Source organism: Lagopus leucura, unplaced genomic scaffold (genome assembly GCF_019238085.1).
Source record: "Lagopus leucura isolate 7727_CA_CO unplaced genomic scaffold, USGS_WTPT01 Super-Scaffold_100136, whole genome shotgun sequence".
In the NCBI taxonomy this organism is placed as follows: Eukaryota; Metazoa; Chordata; class Aves; order Galliformes; family Phasianidae; genus Lagopus; species Lagopus leucura.
This window is the reverse complement of record NW_024962332.1, coordinates 132,659-157,298: the sequence shown is the minus strand read 5'-3', so window position 1 is coordinate 157,298 and position 24,640 is coordinate 132,659. Positions and strand designations below refer to the sequence as shown.

Here is a 24,640-nt window from a genome sequence, read left to right as displayed (position 1 = left end):
TTCTCACTGAATTTAATGTCTTTTGCTAATCAACGTATATTGTAACCAAACACACCTCAGGAATTTTGAGGATTTGGGATTTTTCTCCCTAGAAGAAGTGACAAACCCCATCTAGGATTTATTTATTTATCCTCTTTCCTCTCCATGTGCACCACAGCAAGCACCCTTTTCTTTGAGCCTCTTCAACCCAACCTCTGTGCAGCACTGCAGAGGAAAACAGAGAGTGCAGTAGCAGTTACCTGACTCGGATCAGCACCGACTGCGCTGCTCTATCACAGCCAGCACTGCAGCACTGAGGCTTTTGTTGGTGTGATGAACACAGCTTTATCCAATTATTCCTCTAATTGTCCTTCTGATTGAGTCATGCTGGCACACAACAGCAGTCAGAAAATCCCCACTGAGGCGAGTCACCACGCTCCTGCTCCCTCTACCAACTGGATGACAGCTGAAGACAGAAACAAACCCACTCATTTCTACATGGCAGACATCTGCAACCAGTGAGAAGTCCCAGATCCAGGCAAGTCGCAGAACTCTCATTTATTGCGTTGAATTAAAAACAAAACAACAGCTTCCCTAAGCTAAACAAAAACTACAAGTACTTTTACTGTCCAGTAGTAGTCATGCGGACTCCAGGCTAGGTCTGTACTGCGGAAGCCACGTGCGGGGCCCATGGACATGAGTGCCGTGCTTGCAGTTGAGCAGCATTACCCACCCCTCCACCGCGCAGGATTCTGTACAATGAGGGAGGAATTCATCTCACTCCAAAACCGTTTGTTCAGGGGTTAGAAGAACCATCAGCACAGTAAATCTGAAAAATAGGTTTTATTTTTAACCAGTGGTATTGTGACATCTTATCCAGCATAACCAATTACAACACAACTCATGGATAGAAACGAAATAGCAGATCTCTTCTTTGAAGTGCATCCTCCTGTTCAGACTGCAGGCGGCCCAGCAGCACTGCGCTGCACGCAGGAGTGCCACGCGGCTCCCTCAGAGCAGGGCTGTGAATGAAACCTTCCCACTCGCACACACGGACGCACACATACACACAGCATCTATATTTTAAAAATCTTTAGCAGTATTTCCGCATGGAATCACACTGTAGCATCTACACGTAAAATGGCTGATAAAAATAATCCTGCTGTAGGTTTACAGAGTCTATCTACATTTTTTCATTTGAATATCTGGACTGCTTGTCCAGCAGGGAGGTTTTATCTCTAGTTTGTTGGTCTGAAGAGAGCGTTATCACAGAGCACAAAGTGCCTGTTCATCTCACCCCAGACTTTGTAAAACGTTGACCTGAAGAGATCACTGGAAAGTAGCCTAGCAAGAATCAATGGCTTCATCTTTTGTGTCCCATCCCTTTGTGCCACCTCTTCAGACACGTGGTAAAAATACTACAAACAGTTCCTCTCCACCCCATAGGTAACAAGAATGCAAAATACTGCAAAAGCCCTTCTCCTCACTCACACAGCTGCTATGTCACGTGTACAGGACGCCTGCAACAGATAAATGTCTAAAAAGTCTCCTCCCCAAATCCTACAATCAGGCTCCTGAGATCCACAGCATAGTTGTAGCACAGAAAAAAGCACAGAAAGAGCCCCTCCTGCCAGTAGCTAACTGGGCATTAAGTTCATGTAGAGTCCTGGAAAATACCAGTATTTTTGTCACGTTTGTATCCAAACATACTCCCTTCTCCCATTCCCTCAAGCAGAGCTCAACCTGCTAACAAGCAGCCAAGAAGCTCTTATCTGTGAGGGTAAAAAAGATCCTCTAGTAAATGTTAGTTTTATATTATATAAATACCTATATAGACAGTGACAGGGAGATTGTGTTTTTATGCATGCTTATTTCTTTGCTTTGGATTCCAACATCTTTAGAAAAAAAAAAAAAAAAAATCAGGAAATAAATTCTGGCACAAGATGCCACAGTCGTTTCTTCAAAGAACATTTTTTACACTTGATTTCACAAGAAGCCCTCCATCCCAATCTCTCCTCAAGCCAGATCAGAACAACGGACAATGTGCATTTCTATGCTTTATGTTTTACCCTTTTCTCAACAGTCTCCACACTGGCAGATATTTCATGCTGAGCTGCAGCACAAGAGGAAGGATGCTGTGATTCTGTGGCACTGGCTGAGGTACTCAGTGAACATTTCACTGATGATTTAACTGCCCCAGTGCCACCCCCACAATGTAACAACAAACACCAAGCTGCTCTACATGCGCATACAGCTATGACATGCAAGAACACCCCACCTTTTAAGGAACAAGATATGCAAACATGGCTAGCAAGAATCTTCTCCAGCCTCCATCTCCTGGGAGCTAATGCTGACAAACTGCACAACTAAAGGAGGGAAAGAGGGAAAAAAATATGGAATACCAATCCAAGGAGAGGCTGTTGCCTCGGAAAGTTGTTTCCTGAACAACACAGAGTTCATGCCTGGCTGCCTGGGAGCCTTCACCCTGAAAAACAGCAGGGCCAGACACTTCCACTCCAGACTTCCTTCCCCCTCTTTCCCCATTCATTTAAGGCACAAACATATTTACAGCTTCATACAAAATCTTTTCACGTTCCAAGAATCAGACATTTGTCAGAAAACCTGTACGTTCTCCTGTACCAGGAAGATCTGGATGTGAATCAGTCACCGTAGCATGGAAGAAGGACATCCCTCAACCCTACATTCACTCCCAAAGAAAACAGAGGGCTCTCTAAGGCTATGAACCAACTTTCCTTGTTTTGAGGTTAGTTGCAGAACAACTGATAAATGGCAACAACTGTAACCAAACTTTGTCACCTTCCCCTCCTCACCCCAGCAGCACAAACCGGCTGAAGCTTCCTGTGGAAGGACTAAAGAGCAGTCAGAACAGGTCTTCAGGGACTTGCTCCAGGCCATACACAGAACACAACAGAGCATGCAGCATGTTTACATAGACTCAGCTTTCCTCCCTCCCCCCACCCTCCCCAGTTCAACACACACAAAACCCTTCCACCAAGGAGAATATTGTTGTGGCGAGGCACTTGAATGATAGTTGGAGAGTCCCTACAAAAAGGCCTTCCCCTCACAGTGAAGTGGGACAAAGAGAAGAGAGCAGTTTCTCAGGACTCCATCTCCTCTTGGTCAAGTGGCGGTGGCACAAAGCTGATTACTTCATCGTAAGTCAGGCCTGGTGGGAAAAGTGTCAGAAACTTAAGAAACTACTAATGACATCCCTCGTGCACAAAACCTTAACAACCTCAAATAATGGATAAACCGTCTCAGAGACTAACAGGCACAATAAGATACTTCCAGAGCACTAATGTGTAAATACATTTGAAAAACATGTAAGCACCCCGTGCCACCCTATGTACTTGCATGCATACAGTAGGAGTTACCAAGGACTATACTACTTATGTGTACAGTTGTTGACAGATTCACTCCATATACAGAATCACAGAATGGCCAGGGTTGGAAGGGACCTCAAGGATCACGAATCTCCAACCCCCTGCCACACGCAGGGCCACCAACCTCCCCATTTAATACCAGACCAGGCTGCCCAGGGCCCCATCCAGCCTGGCCTTGAACACCTCCAGGGACGGGGCATCCACAGCCTCTCTGGGCAGCTGTTCCAGCACCTCACCACTCTCTCTGCAAAGAGCTTCCCCCTGACATCCAACCTAAATCTTCCCTCTCTCAACTTAAAACCATTTCCCCTTGTCCTGCTGTTATCTACCCTTTCAAAGAGCTTTTGTGCCTGTAACTACCATGGCTTAATCAAACTGCAACTCATGGAATGGACCGCAAAGGGATCAGGTTGGCTCTCTCCTGCTCCCCAGACTCACTTTTCCATTCCTCAATCTCAAGCTCTCTGCTTTCAAAGGACTGGTCGTAGGGGTCTGCCACTGGTTCGTCATCTGGGTCGTGATACTGAGCAAAGTAGGCGTGAGCCAACGCTTCTGCTGCAGTAATTCGTTTGTCTGTATCCAGTACCAACATCTTCTCTAGCAAGTCCACAGCTGAAAAAACACCAAGAAAAAAGAAAGAATCTTACATAGCGAGCTGTGTGACACATTCTGAAATGCAAGTTTGTAAAAGTGCAAGGTACATGAGGAAACTCTAATTTCTCTGGAGCCACCCCATTACCCACAGTCTCTTCCCTCACACCTTACAGTCCATACATACTGTGTCAACTTTGAAAAATGTGTGCATCTCTGTTCTGAACAACTGCCGCAACTTTAGGAAAAGTCTTGGCCTGCCAACACGTGCCAAGGTCAGCTTCGGGAAGAGCCCATTTAGGAGTCAAGCCTTACCTAATGGATTGGCACCAATAAACACATTTTCAAAGTTCATTTTCGGCATGTAAGATAAAGATTGAATGTAGTTTCTCGCCTGTGGAAATAGACAGTCTGTTAAGTATAATACCACCCAGCCACCAAGACAGTACATTTCAGTCATCTTGAAGCACTGCTCATTATGGTCTGTCTCCTTGCTTTGCCTCCTCTGTACTTATTCTGATACTTGCTAAGCCCATCCATGCTATCCCTTCCCAACTAAAGGCCACTCAGGACAGTGGAGCAAGAGCTGACGTTACTTGAGGTTCATGCAAGACTGGAAAGCAAAGAGGTGCAGAGCTGCCTGCCCTGGAGCACTGCTGCGGCTGTGTGCAGTTGGTGTCTGCTGGTAGACCACGTGTTTCACACAGTGCAAAACCAACTCACATCCAGGTTCTCCTGAATCTCAGAAGTCTGTGGTTGAGTATGCACTGTCCAATCTCAAGTCTTCACTTAGTACAAGAACGTTGCTGAAGAACAGGCAGTTAATGGCTCACCCCATGTCGCATGCAAGCCTATCATTTTCAGAGGCAGCAAACACTGCAAGTGGGGACCTGCACTGCCAACCACCCCCTCATCTGCTCAGGGCTCACCTCGTGGCTGGGCATCCTGTTAATGAGATACGCAGGGGGCGTTCCCGTCAGACGCATGATCTGCTGAAGCTGGTTAATATCTTAAGTGCCTAGTCAAGGGCTTTGTTAGAAACAGTGCAAAAACCGTTCTGAACAGAAAATAGCTGCATACAAAGAATCTCTTCTGCAAACCACGAGGCACAAGCCAAACAGACAGGGTCCACTAATTACTTTTTTCCCAAATACTTGTGAAAGCTTAGCAAATGCACAACTGAACACTTAAGGCAACGTAGAGTTACTGATCAGTTGGTAACAGCGTCAGTACAGAAGTATTTCTGCCTGCCATTAGCAGCACTGCACTACAACAAGATTGCTTTCACATTTCCCAGCAGTTCTAAGGCACCAGAGCAGACATTTCATTTGGTTGAATATATTCCTCAGAAAACTGTCCTAGGCTGCTGCAGCTACAAAAAGCCTCAGGAAAATGAACAAAAACATAAAAATCTTATCCTATACTCTGGTTGCCATTTTTTTCTTCCTGCAGAGAAAGTATTTAAGTTCCTTGTGGTGTGTAGTGAAAGCAGCTTACAACTGACACCTCCTAAACAGCTTCAAATGCACTTTGATACGTGGGAGATGTGACAGAAGGCAATAAGTGCAAGATTAGCAAAACATTAGCATTGCATAAGACAAGAGTTAGTTGATGTCAGTGATCAGGATGGAGAAAGTAAGAGGATACTAAAGTAATGCAGCAGAAAAACAAATACAGAATTTGTTCCAGTGGCACATTAAAGGCCTTCAAATTCTTAATTTTGTTATCTCTGTACAGTGGAAAAAATAGAGTAGTAGAAACAGTACTTTTTTTTTTTTTTTTTTTTTTAAGTAAACTCATGACTTGAGCCTAAGAGCAACTTTGATTGCACGGTATGAAAAGAAGACACTTCAGTCTTACACAGACAAGCTAATCTTTTGCTTAACCTTGTCATCCTTTAAAGCTGCTCTCTCTCAGTAATCTGCTGTACCTAAAATACCTCGATACCAGTCAGAGTCCCCAGGGCCGGTTTGCAGGCACCCAGAGACCTGGGTTAATCATTTCTATCCTTCCAAGAGACACCCCAGTGCTTTCCTAAATTAATGTGACATTCAGTACATTTACCGACGCATTCAAACTTGCACAGAAATGTACGTCCAAGCTAACTCACACCCAGATTTACTGTCAGTGTTACGTGAGAAGGAACACGAGATGCAGCACAGAATGATCTTGCTGCTCTCCACCACGCTGATCCCCCGTTACTTAGCAGACACAGCCGTGAGCAACTTGCTGAAGTACACTGCCAGCTGCCTGGAAACAAGTCCAGTGCCCACTACGGGCTGCCCTGTTAGTCTGCAGCGTTACACCATCCTTTGCTTTAACTTTTAGGCACATCACATTCAGAAACGTTTAACGCTAAATGTCATTTAATTCTGTCTTTGCAGAAGTTCTCAACCCAGGACTGGAATCATATGAAAATGGCAGTACAGCTGAACACAGACGTCACCCTTCGGCAAGGAAGTTCGTGATTCTCCTGACAAAGGGACCCCACACACCCAGAAGTACCTAAAAGGCACTGCAGGTCTTGCACTACAAAACCCAAGGCAGTTGCAGCAATGTTTCAGAAATTAATCATGCTACAGAAGGCACTGTGCACGTTTAGGATAGCACACTGCTCTCATTCCATCTCCCTCACCAGAAAGATCCGTGGTACACAATCTGGAGAAACAACTGAGAGAAGCCTCAAGTTCTTTGCCATGAGAAATACCTCCCCAGCAACATCTGATCGTACCATGGATCACGAAGCATAAACCCACAAACTGAAAAAAAAAGTTATGAGGCAGTAAAAAAAAGAATAAGGAATGAAGAAATTATACCACAGGCAGAGTAAAGAGGAGTAAAAAGCAGATGCAAACAGCGTATGAACTCAAAGCCATCCAGAAGTAAAGAAAAACAACAGAAGAGAGATCCCAACACATACTACAGACGGACTACAGGAGGGCAAAACACAAACTTGGGACTTCCGATAGGGCAGATATTACAATCAAAGCGTCAACTCACAGACTCTGAGGAGATTTTCTTCAAAAGCTCAGGCCCTGGGGTTCCAACGAGTCTCAAAATGAGCTTCAACTGATCAATATCTAATGATGGACCATAAAGGAAAATGCTGGGACAAATCAAAATGAAAAGCGCAAAACATCAGCTTCATAATACTGAAAGTTGGTGTCTGCCAAGGCCTCAACTGAAAAGCTATTTTAAGTAAACTGTATTCATTCCTCCTGGAAAAATAAAAATAAAAATAAAAGCAAGTGCCCGCTTGTAACATCTCTGTCCGCATCAAAAGGGTTGAACAATTTGACTACAGATGCACTGCATGCACTGTGCTGGTCACAGCATCCCTACCCACAGTGAGGCAGACGTCAAAGCGTTCTGCCCCCGGCAGAAATCAGGCCACACACTTGCCCTTGCAGCCCCCCCCCAGTAGCAGCAGTCAGCACGATTAGGCCGTTAGTGACGGACAAAGTGAAGCAGAAGGCTGAAAAGGGTAGGCACTAACATTAAGAAAGCAAAGGCCTTTTGTGAACACCTTCCAAGATAATTCAGCCGCTTTCTTGCTTCCTAAGTGTGTAAGTGACCAGGCTCTGCCCAGCACTGAAGCTCTGGTGCAGCACCTCAGGCCCCTCGGCTTGGTGAGGGCTCTGCAGCGCCAATGGGCAGAGGGGGCTCGGGTGTAAAGCCTCTGTGGAAGGGGCTCTTGGCTCATAACTCTGAAGGTGCAAAGAATGGTTTACCCGGAGCAGAGCCTCCAGGAGCCACGTATCATTCCGAGCTGCCCTCTTAGAAAGGCAAGAACATTCAGTACTCAGGATATGTGACAAAACATACACTTGATGAGAAAACACAAGACATACAAAATTATGTCTAAATTTCAAGATAATACAGAGAAAAGATATCTTTCAAAAACTGCTTAAAGGATCATCCCCTTTCTCTGAATTAACCTGCATGCAGCCTTTCAAATGCCACCTGTGATTCCAGACCATCTGTAACATTTATGTTTGTCCTCAGAATTATATTGCTCTTTATACATCTTCAGTGGGCGCAATCTACCCGCTAGACAGTATCTGTTTCCAGGATCAATGCCTTCCTGATGTTTTCAGATACAGTTATTACTCCTTCAAAAAGCTTTTAACTCACATACTGGAAGAGCTCTACATTTGCTTCTAAAATTGTCTGATAGTGAAGGAGTTCTACTTACATAAAAGCACCCTACCAAACCAAGGGACTGTTTTTTAAAAATGGGAGCTGGGGAAGGTTTTTGTTTGCTTGATTTTTTTAAAACAGATCAAAGTTCCTGTGATAATGGCAAACTGTACATGAAGGAAACTACCAGCACTTCAACACTAGGAGATAAAGGTTTCAGCAGTCTCCAGCTTAAGTTTTACAGAACATTAAAGCCCGAAGTGCTTGGTCAGAACACCTGAACTAATTTCCCAGTTACCCAGCAGCTTGGCCAACTTTCCCCTACTCAAACACTAAAAACATAACAGTAAATCCAATGTATCTATCTGGATTTAACTCATCTGTTGAATTGTCAACTAAGTATCAACATTTAAAATGAGATCAATATAACTACTGATGCAGGAGAACGAGCAGACTATAATTAGCTCGCTCAAATTGGCTTTTCCTTAGTGCCACTTAGAACAGTCTTAATAGTTTTTACTGACTCTTGTGCAAGAAACAGTTTTGCAAGCACAGGACTACCAACACACCTCCGATGTTACATCCCATACCTTGGCTTCTATATCTGAGCTCTTTAAAATGTGTTTAATATATCAGGTATGCCAGCAGCACTGTTGCTCAGTTTGCTGTCGGCCCTTCCCAAAGGACAGCATGCTATAGGAAGATATTGTGTATTACACTTCAGCATCTTCTCAGATAAGCAAGAAAACACAGAATGTGTAATTCACACAGCCGCAGGCATGCCAAAACCAAAGCACTGCATCTAGTTGAACATCTGCCACTACAACCTGCCAAACTACAGGGCCTACAGCATTCTGGTGACCATAAGCAACTACAGACAAGAAAACAAACTTAGGAAATACAAAGCAAATTAAAAAAGCATGTGCATGGAGAAGAAAAGTAGAGCATGCAAATCCGGAATGCCATCACCACAGTACACCCACAATCTGATAAGTCTCAGCGACTCTGAAACTTAGAAAGCCATCTTCCATCCACCATCAGCAGCAGGCAGAACAAGACAAGAGCTTTTCCAGGCAAAGCCACGTCCAAAAGTTGGTGTGACTGCCAGCGCAGGCAAAGCCAAGATGCACCACAGTGCAATTTCAGACTAGTTGGTTATGATGGAGCTCCTACACTACTGAACAAATCCGTATATATATTTATATTCTTCAGAGTTAGCTTAAAAGGAATACAGTCAACTTAAAACAGAAAAATGAAGTTGGCTGAGCTGGTACAGAACGTTTTTTTATTTGTGCATTATCATTTTAACACAAGTTGAATCGTCGAGGTCCACTTGCATATTTACCTGTATGAACTATTTGTATCACAAGAGCTGTAAAAAGAAATAAACAGGAACATATATTTTTAATGACAGATACATTCTTAACAGAAAGGAAGCCTCCAGCTGCGCCTGGCATTACAATCCCCAGGGACTGATTCTTGTTACCTGTTTTTTGCCACTCGTCTTCCCTCAGCCCTGCTCCCCACCCGCACCTCCTTGCTGAGATGTTACCAATATTAGAAATTTATCTTTCACACAAATGTTTCCATTCGCAGACCACAAAAGGAAGGACACAGTTTACATTCAAGGTTAAGTTAGAAATACTGTAACAATTTTGCAAAGTTCAGCCTCTATTGACAGCAGAGTTATTTTGTAAGCTCATCTAAAACATTGCTTTAAGTTGAGGACAGCCACATTAAGAAACTCTACAGACAAATCTTTCAAACTGAACTTGGCATTAGCTTGTCAGAGGTATAACCATCACACACAAGTTGAAGATCATTTCTGAATACATCTTTTTACTTACCAGAGAAAGCAAACCCGTTACAAGCACTGGGTGCTTCTCCAGGCCTTGCAAAAACACCCAAGGGACTGTAAGTAACATCACATCACCTCTGCCCCATCCTTGGTGAGAGGGGTCCGCATTTCAAACACAGAGCTGCTCAAACAGGAAGAGGGCTGTCCTGACATGCTGAAGACACCATCCATTCAGCCTGTTTTCTCTTTCATTTTGGAAATGTGAGGCTATATAGATTAGAAAATCACCACCATGGGACCAAAAAGCAACCAGAATGTCAGTTTTCAGTCACTTCTGGTTGGTTTCAGACATTAGAGCTGCAGAGAAAGCTGAAAGCTCGTTGCCTTCCCAGACCTTCTAAGTGTTGCACGCACGAACACAACTCCACTGACATTCTAACCTCAGGAGCAAACAGCATGCACACTGCTTGAAGTGGGGAACTGTTATGCAAACTCTAAGAACTACAGTACTACAAAATTTTACTAACAGTGGAAAAGGATTGAGCTGTTTTTTCTTATACCAAACCAATTCAGAACAGGAAAAGCATTTAAATAAAAAATGTTACCACAATTTAGGAAAGAAGTTCAGTGTTCAATGTAAAGAATTGTAAGCACACATCCTCAGGGAGCCAGAAATCAGCCAACTATCCTAATCTGACAAAGCAAGTCATTTAGAACTTATTTTCCTTTATTTTGCACTGTGAGTATTATTGCCTATTCCAGCTGGAGAACAGAACAGTTATGTGCCAAGGCTGAGAATTTTCCTCGATTCATCAAGAACGCGCTGTGAAGCATTTCTTACATGTTACAAATCCTACCAGGAAATGGCTTACTTGCAAGTAGCAATATTTTTCAAATTTAAAGTGCACTGTTATGGGGTGCAATGGTATCAGCAGCTGAAAGGCCTTGGCTGGTACAGCAATTTTTGATTATTTTTCTTCTTGAAGAAAACCTGCTTATACCAAATTACAAATGCTAAGTCAGCTGGTAGAAATAAGGCAACTCACTCTGTGCTATTTTGCCACTTCCATGCTAGCTCTGCTTCTATTCTCAACAACAGACAAACACAGCCAAGATAACTAAACAGGGGAGTACAGAGAGTTCAACAAATTTAGAAAGAGATAAGAAGATGGGCATAAAAAGAGAAGAACGATGAAGCCAAAGCACACTGAAAAGGGAAATGTTAAAACGTTAAAGACTGTTAAAGCTAGAATGAGAGCTGCTCCCTTTTCCACAGTCTTGGAACCTGAATGCTTTCTAGAAGTGACACAATACACAGAAGGCCAGCACTTCCAACACCAGTTTTCTTTTAATCTGATCTATTTCAATTAAGAAATAATAATTTTAATAATTTCTGCTATTTATAAACTATCTGTAGTTAAAAGAATTAAGTTCAATAAAGGGTGGGAAATAGCACTGTCTTTCACAAAGAAACTCCACCTTTTAGGCAATGAAAAATCCCGACAGAAGTTAGTTAACTCTGTAAGTTTGTTCTTAGTAGAACAAGTCTCAGTTCTGATCTCCTGTGGAATGAAGTGACCGGCCCCAGAAACACGCCAGTGTCCCACCAAGCTCCCTTCGATGCCATAAAAAAAATGATTTTGAGAAGATTTTTTCCATGCTTGTGTTCTCAAGCCGTACAAGCATGTAATCAAAGAAAGCTACAGTCTGTTTACATGCAAGCACAGCAGTAGAACCTAAACGTTTCAGAGTGACTTGGGATAAGGTCCCTGGCACTAAAGTCTGCAAATTTGCTGCTTTCATAGCATAGCAGCAAGATACAGAAGAGAGGCCAGAAGGGGCGCTTCACATTTCCTACAAACATGAAGCATGAGAGGATTCACAGCAAACACACCACTCCGAGCAATTATTTTCCTACAAACTCAAAAAAGAGATGGATTTGAATGAATTTTAAAACATTTAAAAGAAATTCATTCCCAGAAGTGATCAACTCTAGTGATGCTAACAGACAATAAACCGTAACAGGTTTGCCTCTCGCACACTGCGGTGATTCCACGTGAAGCAAAATTGAGAACTCCATCACACTGTGAGTAAAAGAAGCCATCAGGTAGTTAAAAATAAATTTTAAAAAGCACAACCACAACAAAAAAACAAACAAACAACACAAAACTTGTTTCCTTGTGAAGTGCGACAAAGAGAAAACCTCTGACTTCCATTTCAGGAAAATATGTCACTTGTAAAGGATACGGTCTGTACCAGGGAACAACGTTCTTCCAGTCAACAGTTCAGCCATAATGCATCCCACTGACCAAATATCAACTGAACAAAATAAAAAAATATCATAATGCAGAAAAATAAAGCCTCAATAGAATCACCCTATCCAACAATTGCAACCAACTTTACGCTTCAATAATCTCACGGTGTTGAAACAATCTGAGACTGCAAGGAAACTGACACTGCTCAATAACCACTCTGTGTAACATTTCCCCAGTAACGCAATACTGACAAGATCAGGCAACTTTTCCTCCCAGAAAGTAATGTGCATTGGACACCAAAGAGCTACAGAGGCACCTACTGAATCGAGGAAGAAATTTGTTAATGGCAGCTCTGAGGAACCTGGTCTTATATAAATTCTGCCTGAACAACCACCAACTACTATACTACAGACAAGACAGGTCCACACACACATAGAAGGAAAAGAGAAAAGACAAAATCAGTAAGGTGTGAAATCAGAACAGCACGTTATTTGTATGGACTCGTATGCATTCACGCACTAGAAAAAATTTGCCTTTTTTTTTTCCCCCCTCCTTTCTGTGCTTGATCTGAAAGCATTCTAGAGAAGAAAGGTGCATTGCCGGGAAGCCATTCAAACTGGAAGAGGATATAATTAGAAAGAAATGGATAAGAAGAAAGGAAGAAATACTTCTATGCATTTTTAGCATTTCTTCATCCCGTAACCACAGGCATTTTTTAGATGCATTTCCAGCAGCTTCCTAGAAAGGCACCTTCTCACCTAAATACATTCTATCCGCTTACTTTAGAAGTTGCTGTGCTAGGAAAAGGGATAAGTAGTGACAAGATTTTGCTGACTGCAGTTTCAAAGGTTCAAGTTTAAGGAAGCGTTGCAAATGCTGCCATAATGATTCATACCTTAGATACGCGATTGCGGTTTTAACACTAATTCTATATCTTACTTCTTTTAATCACCCTCACTGAAGTGTAATTAGCGCAACTGTCAATTTACAATCAAGTGGAATAGAACATGAACCTTCCCTGCACCTCCCCACAAGGATCTCAGGAACCCAGAAGCCTTTTATTAGTAAAATGCATTACCTGTCTGGTTGTAATGCATCCAGTTCAGCATGATCTCTGGAGCCCTGTACCACCGGGTAGCCACGTACCCCGTCATCTCATCATCTGTGTGTCGAGCCAAGCCAAAATCCAGGATCTACAGAGTTAAAAAAAACAACAAAAAGAGACATCCACCTATTACTGCAGTGGTACCACATCTGGCTGTTTACTCATACTAGCTTCCAAGTCTTGGACTGAGTGGAGGACAGATGGTGCAACTGCAACAAAACTAAACTTCATGACTTGTTACAAGGCCAGAACAGCACAGCTCTTCACCAGAATTACACACAGATACCTTGTCTCTGAAAATAGCCAAGTCCAAACCATATCTATAAACTACTTTTTTTTCCAGGATGATTTAAAAAAAAAAATAATAAAAAAAACATACAAGCATGTGAACACATAGAGGAGAAAAACGAATTCTCTATAAGCATCTTCACAACCTTTTATGTCCGAGAAGGACACAACTAGCTTGGTCCACAGAAGCATTTCCATGAAAAACCACTTTGACCCTTTCATTCACTCAGATCATGATCAAACTAGTCATATGTCATGACTGTATTACCTTTAGCTCACAGTCTTCATTTACAGCTAAGTTACTAGGTTTTAAATCCTAAAAAAAAAAAACAAAAACACAAACAAAAAACAGTATCAGCATTAATGGCAAAGTTGTTTCAAACGTCTAAAGTAAGTAAAAACGTAAATTCAGGTTGAAAAATCAACTCTCTACATGGCTTTCAACATCAACTCTCCACGTTCAGAATAATAATTTTATCCCAGAACCAGCTCTATCTTTTGCTGTCTGCAGAGGTGTCAAAGACAAGCAAAAATGCATGTTTAGGTATCTACAGCACTCAGTGTAGCGGTGTAATATTTAACAAACAGAGAACCTATTTCAGAAACAAACCAAACAGAGGTAGGAACAGAAATTAAGGATGAGGAGAACCATTACTAACCTCCACTGTTCTACTGAAATAATTCTCAGAAAATCTCTTCTTGATTCAATAGAGGCTACATTGTAAGATTCTCATTACAATTTTAAAAGACATTTGTTCAGTATAGGAAGTAATCTTAGAGTAAATACTTACTCTGTGTATTATGTCAGCTGAATGGATGTACTGTAAGGCAAAACAACAAGGATTACATGACAGCTCAAACAGCCTTCTTCTCATTTCCTCACTAAACAACACTGTCCCACCCCACCCAACACACAAAATAAGCTACAGCTTGTTTGCAGGAGGAACCAAGTACAGCATCTACAGAGTTTGCAAGTACATCAGTGTTTCACTTTCAGTCTCTCCTTAGGAATATCCAGAAGCACTACTGCCAGGAGTGGAACAAAGTAAGAAAACCAAACTGAAGACACAGACGTGGATGATTAAAGGACAGCACACGTCATAACTTTCCAGACTTTGTCCACAGGAACACATGAAGGTATCTTCTGAACTCATACATAGCTTTACTGATACAAAGCCCCAAAGAGGTATGAAAGGAGAAAACAATAACAGGCTATCCTACAATACTTAGGAGCAGAGGCCCCTCTATGCGTTCATATGAAATTCTGAGGATATGACATTCATCAACAATTTCTGCTTCCTGCTGAGCAGCTGTCACCATTCAGGCAGGATGGAAGGAGGTACCTTCAGCCCCCGAAGAATCTGGTATATGAGGAACTGCACGTGGTCATCTGTGAGTTTCTGGCATTTCACAATGTTGTTTAGATCTGCTCCCATGAGGTGTGTCACCAAGTACCTACCAACAAAGGGAAACACAGGCGATGAAGCAATCCCTTCAGCGTGATTAGGATAAGAGCTCCTTACAAAGCTCCAGCAACACAGCAGTCTCCTCAGCATTTTACCGAATAAAATATATTTTCATAGCTCATTAAATAATGCAGCAGATCAGTGTGCTGATTCCTGCAGCACTGGCCAACAAAATACACGTGAACAAGCTGAAAGAGTCCATTAGAATAGGGTTGCATTTCACAGCTGATTCAAAATAATGGCAGACAAATTAAGGCAGCAAAATTCCTACAATAACCTGGGAGAGGGTGGGAAGATACAAAAGATGTTTTGTTGCAACTTTCAGAGAAGTTACCTACACATCATTGAATTCTTCTAGCGATTTGGCAGGGGTGAACACATCCAGCAAGCCAATCACCTGGAAAGGCAAAGTGAAAAAGCCATGAAATACATTGATCACATAAATGATACAGATAATAAGGTCCTCTGTGGAACAGATAGACTTTCACTTCCAACTACATGAATCATTTGGATGCAAGCAAATCAGTACTCATACAAGGTCAGAAACAAGCATTCTAATGTTAAGTAAAAAAAAAATTACAGCCAAAATATAAAAAAAGCTGTCTTTAAAACCAATCATCCACTTAAAACATCAAGCAGGAGCCACAGCAAGCCAAGTGTCAGTACTGGTTAAAAATACCTTTAAACCCAGCTAAAGTTTGGTGGGGAAATAAACAGATGAGCAAACACCAAGCAGAGGTCACTTTGCTTCCTGCTTGGTTCTTAGTTATGCTGTTGACTACACGTCAAATCAGAAGCAGGTGCCTTTTTTTCACTTGCACTGAGTAGAGGAAGAAAACCAGCAAGGATCTCTAATGCAAGCAACAAATAATAAATGTCTACACTGGAAAATAAGTAGAAGTGAAATAAGTCAGAAAAACATCTCAGTGCAGTACAGACCCAAACTTCACCAAGAGCTGACAGCTTCACACTGCCATTTATATCTGCTGCCCTGAGAGTCTCCACTCCACCCCTCATTTTCAAGCTAAACTGTTCCAGCAACGGAGACCAAAAGGCAACTAATATGTTACCTCATGGAAATGCATGATTATACCTTGTTACCCTGTAACTACCTTCTAGGTCATTTACATTTCATTTTGAAAATCCATCTAGTCCATAATTGTTCAAACTTTCACTGAAATTTGCTTTTAAAGTTATTATCATTCTCTTAACAGCATAGCATAACTTAGGAATATGAAATAAAGGTACAGGCTCCTTCCTCCTATTTTAAGCTTGCATCTCACCTGCCTTGGATTAGTACACACTGCACGCATTTCAGTAACCTCAGCAATGGTTCGAGTGTGCATGTTAAACCAAGAGCTAGATGCCAAGGTTCCCTTTCAGCACAATTTTATCCCATCATTTGGGATTGTCAAGGATGACAGAATGAACCTCTTACCATTAACATCCAATGCTGCAAAACAACTCTTACGCTTTCTGTGTTCCGTGGACTCCTCCATACCAACGTTTACAGAAAATATACAACACTGCCCTCCCAGTTTAGCAGGAAAAAGCCAAAAACTGACTTTGTTACCAAGATTTCCATTTCCTCTCTTACCATTTTCATCTTGCTGCAGTGTAAAGCACACTACTGAGCTATCCATATCTTTCTCACTGACAAGTTTCACAAACAAATACATTTACTCTGTAGCACATCACTGACACAGTTCTAATGAAGCTGGTCACCCACGGACTGAATTTCTGCACACCCCTTGAATTTTAGATTGTTAATTTCTTCATATGACACCAAACCAAAGTTCACTCTCACATCTGTTCAGTAATCTGCTTTATGCAAGCTAATGAGGCCTTCTGGAGCTTGAAAGTATAACACAGCCATGCCTGACTGCTCCACAGGCCGATTTATTTGCTCAAGATCAACACAATCAGCCTACATACAGGAGAGAAAACCAGCCCTGCTCAAGATCCTTAAAATGCCATACCTACCAGATTTACTGAAGTGTTCTGAGTCACGCAAAGCAGTGTATTCTACTTCCAAACCGAGATCTGAATAGTCAGCTCGCTTGAACTAACCAGCCTGCCTGACCTGGCTCTGAGCATGTCTGCATCTGCAGGATTTTCAAACCACAACCCAGAGTGTACAACCAATGGATATCAAGATGTTACAATCACAAAATAAACAAGAGAGGTAGGCAAAGCGGACTATGATAACAAGAGAGAATAAATGGAAGGCTTACCCTTATGCTGGGCTCACCACAAAACACCAGAAGGAGGGATCTCCAGAAGAGATCCTTCCCCACTGGTAGCCAGCTCTTAAATAGGTCCAGGTGCAGCCTGGCTCCACCCCTTCCGGCAGCACAGCTGAATTGCCTTCACCTGTGCTCCTCTGGCTGACTCATGGCTCACCTCAGGTGATCAATCAGAGGTTCAGGCCGTGACTCAGCAGTTCCCATACACCAGAGAAACTTCCCACAGCACGATGAACCAATAATAAACACTTCTATATACGAATAACTCAAACATCATCATCTTATCTCTTACTCTCAAAGCTAATATGCAATTTGCAACACTAATCAAAAATATTATTTAACACCAGACACAGAACTGCTGTAGCACCAGGCTAGTCCCCACTGTGTAATTACAGAATCATAGAAATCTAACCTAATTAGCTTGGACAAAACGGATTGATGCGCTGATGTAGAAATGCATCTAAACACATTCTCCAAACAATTCTAGAGGAAAGCTTTGAATATATTCCAGGTATGAGAAAAGGTACAGAAAAAAAAAACTTTGGGGGATGGATATTAAGCAGGATCGATTGCTACCTCTGTTACCAAGATAACAACATCACATAGAGGCACTGAGGAAGCACTGCTGAGTGCAGTGTGTGCGCACCAAAAGGCCCAATCAGCCACACCGACAACGCAAACAAGATTCAAGGGACACCATCTGCTCGCTGCAGCAGTAAGAAGCCACAGCACACAACCACCACAGCCACAAAAGAAGTTCTCATCCAACCATCCAGGGAGAATCCTCCATCAAAACTGGACTTGCTTGTGTTAGAAACACTAAGCTTGCTCAGTCCACTTCCAAAACAGTGTTTTCCTTCTGCTACATTGGAGTTCACTTGTACAAAAATTAAGAGCCTTCCTTCCCTCTTGACGTTGACAGCTCTACAGAAGGCTAGAGAATTTTTGCTCAATTGCAGGCAATATTTGCTCTAACAGCACACAACATTAGTATGCCAGTGTCTTAATGCCACAAACACAGAGAATTGCTCAACTAGTTTCTATAGCAAATGGAAGTTAAACAGAAAAAATGATTAGACAGCATATAGCATAACTTAGCATAACCATTCATGGTCTGCTTTGTTGGTGAAATGATAGCTTGCAAGAACAGACGTCTGATATCTTCCCCTCCCCTTTTTTGTCCCTGTTTATCTACAGGAATCTGGTGAACAAGAGTCCAACTCTTTCTGACATGATGACATGCAAGAAAAAAACCCTTCAACCATGATTCACTGGACTACTGCAAGCTGAGTATTTACTATCTGAAAAACCTGTGCAATCAGCCTTGAATGCAGTCATGCTAGATAGCCCAACTTCTCACATCATCTCCTCCAACTTACATTTTCGTGTTTCATATGCTTCAGTAGCCGCAGCTCTCGGTAGGTCCTTTTGGCATGGATGATAGACTGAAATGGCCGGGACAGCTTCTTTACAGCCACTCGCAACCCAGTTTTTGTGTCAAAGGCAGAACTACAACAAAGAGTAATCAAACCGTCAAAACGAATCACTTATAAATACCCTCAAATCCATTTAGCAACTCCAGATAGCAACTGTGCAGGGGCTGAGTCGCATGGCCAATTCAATTTCTCCCTCTCTCCACCATCAATAACGCCCAGGCATCCTGGTCTGCAACCTGACTGCAAATTCACACACATTGATACACATGTTGGGTCGTACTGAAAGCATTTCTAAGATTAATTTTGTTCACTTACTACAGGGAAGATAGTACCTTTAAAAAGTAATTTTGCAGGAAAAAAAGGAAAGAAATGTTTATGACTCTTCTGCCTACAGCATAGTTATGATTTCAAATGTCAACAGGGCAACAAAACTCTGGAGAGAGGAAGAATACTTGTAAACACTATCCATATTCTTAAGCCTATTCTCATAAAGAACATTTCATCACAAAATAATTCGCTGTGCTGAAGACACCATCTTTTAAGGTTTTAAGTCCGTACAAAAATCGCTGCTAGGAGAAATCACCAGTGATGCTCGTTCATCTCAATCAAACCTCACAGGTATATTGCACCCAATCCTAAGCGCTTGCTACAAAAAAAATGTACATGCATAAGTGAAACTTCACTGTACATTACTAAAATTAGCAGAAACATTAAAACAATATTCCTTATAATGCATAAAAACTAATGCCAATTGTGTGATAGCTTGTTGTGTGCACACATAACAGACACTTTGTACTGCAGTGTCATTCCTTGAAGCTCTTCCATAATCTCCTCACTGACAAAATTCAGAAGGAAAAGCCCAGTACTCGTGAAACAACAAAAGCTTTCAGCACTGGAAGAAAGGTGTGACCAGCCTGATACGCTGCACAGAACCTTCCAGAGCTCCGAGCTGCATATTTAGAGACCTAAGGAAAAGCAGGCACTCAGATAGCAATCAAATCACTCTTCTTCTTGTCTTCAATGCCGTTATCTAAAACTAGTTTTGGCTTGTCAGAAAGGAAGGAGGAGCAGAAACAGGATGTGAAATTGAGGTTATACTGATACAAGATTACAAACGTGGGGAAAGGGTGGAAGTGAAAAACTCGGAGAAGGACATTTGTTGAGGCTCCTTCTGCAGTCCAACACAGGGCACTAACGAGCGAGGATGTGCCGGCCTTCAATCAGCACGGAGGGGCAAGGAAAGGTTACATTTACAATCACAAAATCAGCACGGAGGGGCAAGGAAAGGTTACATTTACAATCACAAAGCGTGAAGCGATTCAGCTAACAGGACCAAAGCCAAATACAAAAGTAACTGTAGAACAAACTCACAATTGCACAGACCAAAAAAAAAAAAAAAAAAAAAAAAAAGCTAACTGAAATTAATACGAATTCACTTGCAGAAAGATGACTTATCTCAAAGTTGCAGTTTCAAGGAACTTCTTGTATTATGATTACAAGAACTAAAGCTAGAAAATAAAATAACGGACTTGCTTCTACCAACAGCAATTCTTCCCTGAGGTCCTGCAAAGGAATGGGAAAACCTCCACACGTGATAGAAAAGGGCATCTCCTTCTGTATAAGGGATATCCGTACACACAGCACAACGAACTTTCTGGAAGGATATGAAAATATAGCTAGAAGGAAGATCACAGGAGCACCAAATTGCCCTGGCTGAATTACTGGAGCTACTCCATACTGCCCACAAGAATGCCCATTAGTAATCACCTCACCCAGCCTGCACGTATGGAAAATGCGATTCAGTGTTCATCTTCTAATCTTGCTTTCCAATGATCTACATTAAGTTTTCACATATCTCTACAAAATGGATATTTCAGATCCAGGCTCAGGAATACAGAATACTTTTTTAAAATAAAGTTCCATGTACACCGCTTTGCAATACGCAGTCACACCTAATTCAGACTAACTGGATGACAGTACTTGAGGTGTTTTCTGGGACTTAGCACAAAAGTAAGCTCAGCCATTTTCATTCAGTACAGGCTGTTGTGATTAGTCATGAATGTCAACCAGCTGCCAAGTATCTCAGGTGTTTCAGATGCTCCTTCCATAAATCTCCCTGCAGGAAACACATGCTCACCCTTATTTCATTTCTTAACACACCAACTTTCCAGCAGCCTTCCCTTCCTGAGCCCTGCTTCCTGCTTTTCTGTGCACGCCCACTGCTGGCCAACCTTCCTTCCTCTCCCATGTTCTGACACCTGTGTGGCTGCTCCGTCCCACTCACAGTGCTGCAACTCGTTTTGTTCCCCGCACACCTGGTTGGAGAAGCTGGTCCTATCCTGTGTACAGAGGCATTGCACATCTTGATAAGGGATTACTAAGCCTAAAGACACACTGCACAAAAAAACGTACACAGAGGAACTGCTGCTAAATAGGTGATATTTAGGGTTATTTCATTTCCTCAGTGATGGTTCAATATGTCTTAAACCCACTGCATTTTTCTGCTAGTTTATAAATATGGGGATCATCTCAGTACCTTCGTCACTCCCAGGACATTCAGTCAGTGTTGGTACAACTATGGAGGAGAGGAGCAGACCTCTCAGTTGTGTAACAGCTCTGTAGCTAGCCTGACAGCCTGCAAACAGGAGAAGCTGAAGGACCCTTATGCAAGATTCTGAGCAAGAGTAAGACTTAGCAGTTTACTTTCCAAAGGAAAGAACAGAGACTGCAAAGCAATTAAAGCAAAAACACTGTTGTACAGCAATAGCTGTTGGAGAAAAAAATAAAAATAAAAGTCAATAAAATAAGCTGCTAGGAGCACACCAAATTTGCCTTCACATTTTATAAGCTGATGGCAACAAGCTTCAGAGCACCTCTTTGCTTACAAGGGGCTGAACTAACACTGCCTGCAGACACCAACAGCAGCCATCCTCCTGCTGAACCACAGCTCACCTCACACCCATCCCAGGCGGCCCAGCAGCTCCCATGCAAGATGCTGCATCAACCTCTCCCTTATATGAAGTATGCAAGACTGATATTTCAGTAACCCACACATGTTTTAGTGCAGACCTTGTTACTGATTTTGACAGAATCCTTGTAATGCAGAAGACTTGCATGAATATACAAAACTCTGGCAAGAATGAATTGAAATATCACTTCAGACAACAGATGTCACCACAATTGTTAACATGGCTTAGTGATGAACGATCTATCGGTACATACTGACATTTCTCAAAGTTTTGGCACTGAAGCCCTACCTCAATCTCCACATATTTTCAGTTTTTAAATACGGGCCCTGAAAAATACCCGAGCTGGCTGTTTAAATATCCTTCTTCCAGCACTCCAGAAGACACGAGAACTCTCACTCTAACACTAAGGACACATGCTTTGGCTGCCTGCATAGAACACCATTCTCCATCCACTGACTGCAAAAAATAAAGTCAGGATTTTCTATCATGGTGTTCCAAGTTAGTTAGACATTTAAAGGAGCCTGCAGCAGACACTGCACAGTCTAATTGATTCATTTGCAGGCTTAATTCTTTTACTATTTTTTCCTCCACTTTTTAGAAACTCCTCCTTTTAAAATCTCTCATCCTGACAACTAAATAAAGTACCTCATTATATTCTAACCTAACAGTGCTGCAGACAGACACTGGAGTGCATTTAAGCGCTCCATTGAAGGCTGGTTTAAGCCCCACAGTTTGCTATCCCAAAACAGAGGGCTCTCCAAACTCAAGCCTGAAAGGTACATTTTCCCAGAGCAGGATAAGGAACAGGGAAGAAACTCTAGAGGAACAGAGTGGAACCAGCCATTCTAGGAACGTCATCAACACTGTGCATCACCGTTTGGAGCTTTACATTACAAAGTTAATTATATACGCACAGGTAATTCTTTTCTCTACAACTTGTCTGTCTGAAACACATTTTTGGTAGAACACAAAGAAAATCGTGAAAAAGACTGTGCTAAGATCCATGTGCAACACATCTGAAACTGCTTCAATCCAGGCCAAACACAGTTGCACAATCTTTGAAAGTTCGGAGGCAGCACGACAGGAAATTCGTGATGCCAACTCTTCAGTAATTGGTTGCGAAAACAAACATTGGAAGCATTACGTACACAACAGACCACGGGGAGGGGGAGAACAGAAGAGGAAAGGGCTGCATGCACCATGAAGGGCTGGCCTGAATACAGCAGACATGGAGCAAATCTACTTCCTATTGCACCGAGGGAGTTACGTAACCACAGCAGCTAAAGGAGTATTTATCAGCTGGGGCACTGAGCCCCTCTTTCACCAGAAAGAAGTCCTTCAATTACTAAAAAATAAATAAATCAGAACATATATTGGTCACCCTTGGCACTGTAATCGGTTAGGCTCTGTCTTCTATGACATACAAGCATTTACATAGTTGGGACACTAGAGTTTTAAGAAACGTGTATTATTTCAGCAGAGCTTCCCGAGAGCAGAACAGCAGAGAACTTTTTTAAAACTGCATCGCATGCAAAGCAACTCCTTTTTCTACTGACAGAGGTCAGCATGCATTACTCCTTAAAATACAGATGACAGTCATGATACAAATTTGTACATTACGTTAATGAAAGAAATAGGCACGCCTGCTCCAAGACAGCAGCAGCACAGACGTACAGTCATTGCACACCCGTGTGAGAACTCCGATCGCACTGACAGAGCAAAAACCAGAACGGTCATCAGCCTGCGCTGCTTTGTTCACCTCTGCTATGCGACCGCTTGAGTCAGAACGTCAACGCGATCCGGACACAACCTCGTCTTTAAGATTAAACGATGTCAGCAGCCCAGCTGATCTGCATTTCACGATCAATATATTTTGCAGAGTGTTGCTATGAGGCAAGCGTTAAAAACCGAGTCCAACTCCGAGCTCTCCTTATTCCTGCACGCCGACCCCAGACTTTGCTCCTGCAGGCAGTGCACCAGAGACGCGCTGCCACTGCTAAAATGGTTTTTGCAGCGCCTGCCAGGGGACGCGGCAGCTCTCCGCAGCTCCCGGCTCACGATCCGTCCTCGGGTCCAGAAGGAAACCGGGACAGCAGCAGAGCTGTGCGGAGCTCGGGGCCTTGCCAGCCCGCATCCTCTCCACCCCCACCACCCAACTGCGAGAAGGCACTGCGAAATATGCCCAAATGAGATCACGCTGGGGGCTGGGACGCGATTATCTTCCCCTGTAAAAATGTCCCGGTGCCACCTGTCGTGCGCTGCAACGCCCGGCGCTATGGGGAGCGGCGCGGAGCGGCGCCCAGGGCAGAACCCGGCCCGGAGCCGCCACTCACCAGACGGAGCCGTAGGCCCCGGACCCGACCGGGGAGAGGTTTTGGTAGCGCTCGGGCACCTCCCACACCGTCTTGTTGAGCTCCTGGCGGTAAAACTTGGGCCGCTCCTGAGACATCTCGGCTGCGGAGCCCACCCCGCCCGGCCCGGCGGGAGGGGGCGGCTGTGCCCGCGGCTGCGGCAGCGCCTCCAGCAGCAGCGCAGCGTCCGCCTGCCTTCCTTCCTTCCTTCCTTCTCCCCGCCTCGCTCCTCCCACGCCGCCCCTTCACACCGCCGTCTCCTAACACCGACCGTTGGTCGCCGCCCAACCCGCGCCCTCCCCGCCTCACGCCGCCCGGGGCCGAGCCTCGCGTGGGGCGGTTGCTCCTTCCCCTCTCCTCTCTTCTCCTCTCAGCCGCCCTCACTCCGCCGCCTCCCCCTCCCCGCACACACGCCTAGCTCTCTCCCTCCTCCTCCGCGCTGCGAGGGGCGGGCCGGCCCCGGGAGGTGAGGGAGGGGCCGGCCGATAGGGAGGGCCGCGGGGAGCCACTCCGCCGCAGGTAGGACGGGAAAGACGAGGCCCCGACCCGCCCCCCAGCGGCGCAGCTCGGGCTGGACCGGGCCGGCCGCACCGCCTCCCCGCTCCCCGCCGA

The 24,640-nt window shown here is 43.5% G+C and overlaps 1 protein-coding gene across 2 annotated transcripts; it reads right to left on the bottom strand.

Annotated features, from left to right (window-relative positions):
- Positions 1-807: 807 nt before the first annotated feature.
- Positions 808-24,186, bottom strand: MAPK14 (mitogen-activated protein kinase 14). 2 transcript variants are annotated; one of them, XM_042888042.1, is made up of 12 exons: positions 24,011-24,186; positions 18,652-18,781; positions 15,365-15,423; positions 14,904-15,015; positions 14,352-14,381; positions 13,829-13,876; positions 13,246-13,360; positions 12,160-12,231; positions 4,904-4,983; positions 4,290-4,368; positions 3,822-3,995; positions 808-3,166 (listed from the first exon to the last, which is right to left on the bottom strand). In XM_042888042.1, exons 1-12 carry the CDS (start codon positions 24,124-24,126, stop codon positions 3,099-3,101), a joined length of 1,083 nt encoding a protein of 360 aa, XP_042743976.1. In that variant the 5' UTR covers positions 24,127-24,186; the 3' UTR covers positions 808-3,098. The 2 variants fall into 2 exon arrangements, with proteins under 2 accessions (XP_042743976.1, XP_042743975.1); XM_042888041.1 differs by lacking the exon at positions 4,904-4,983 and adding an exon at positions 6,975-7,054 and having other exon boundaries at positions 24,011-24,185.
- Positions 24,187-24,640: the final 454 nt, after the last annotated feature.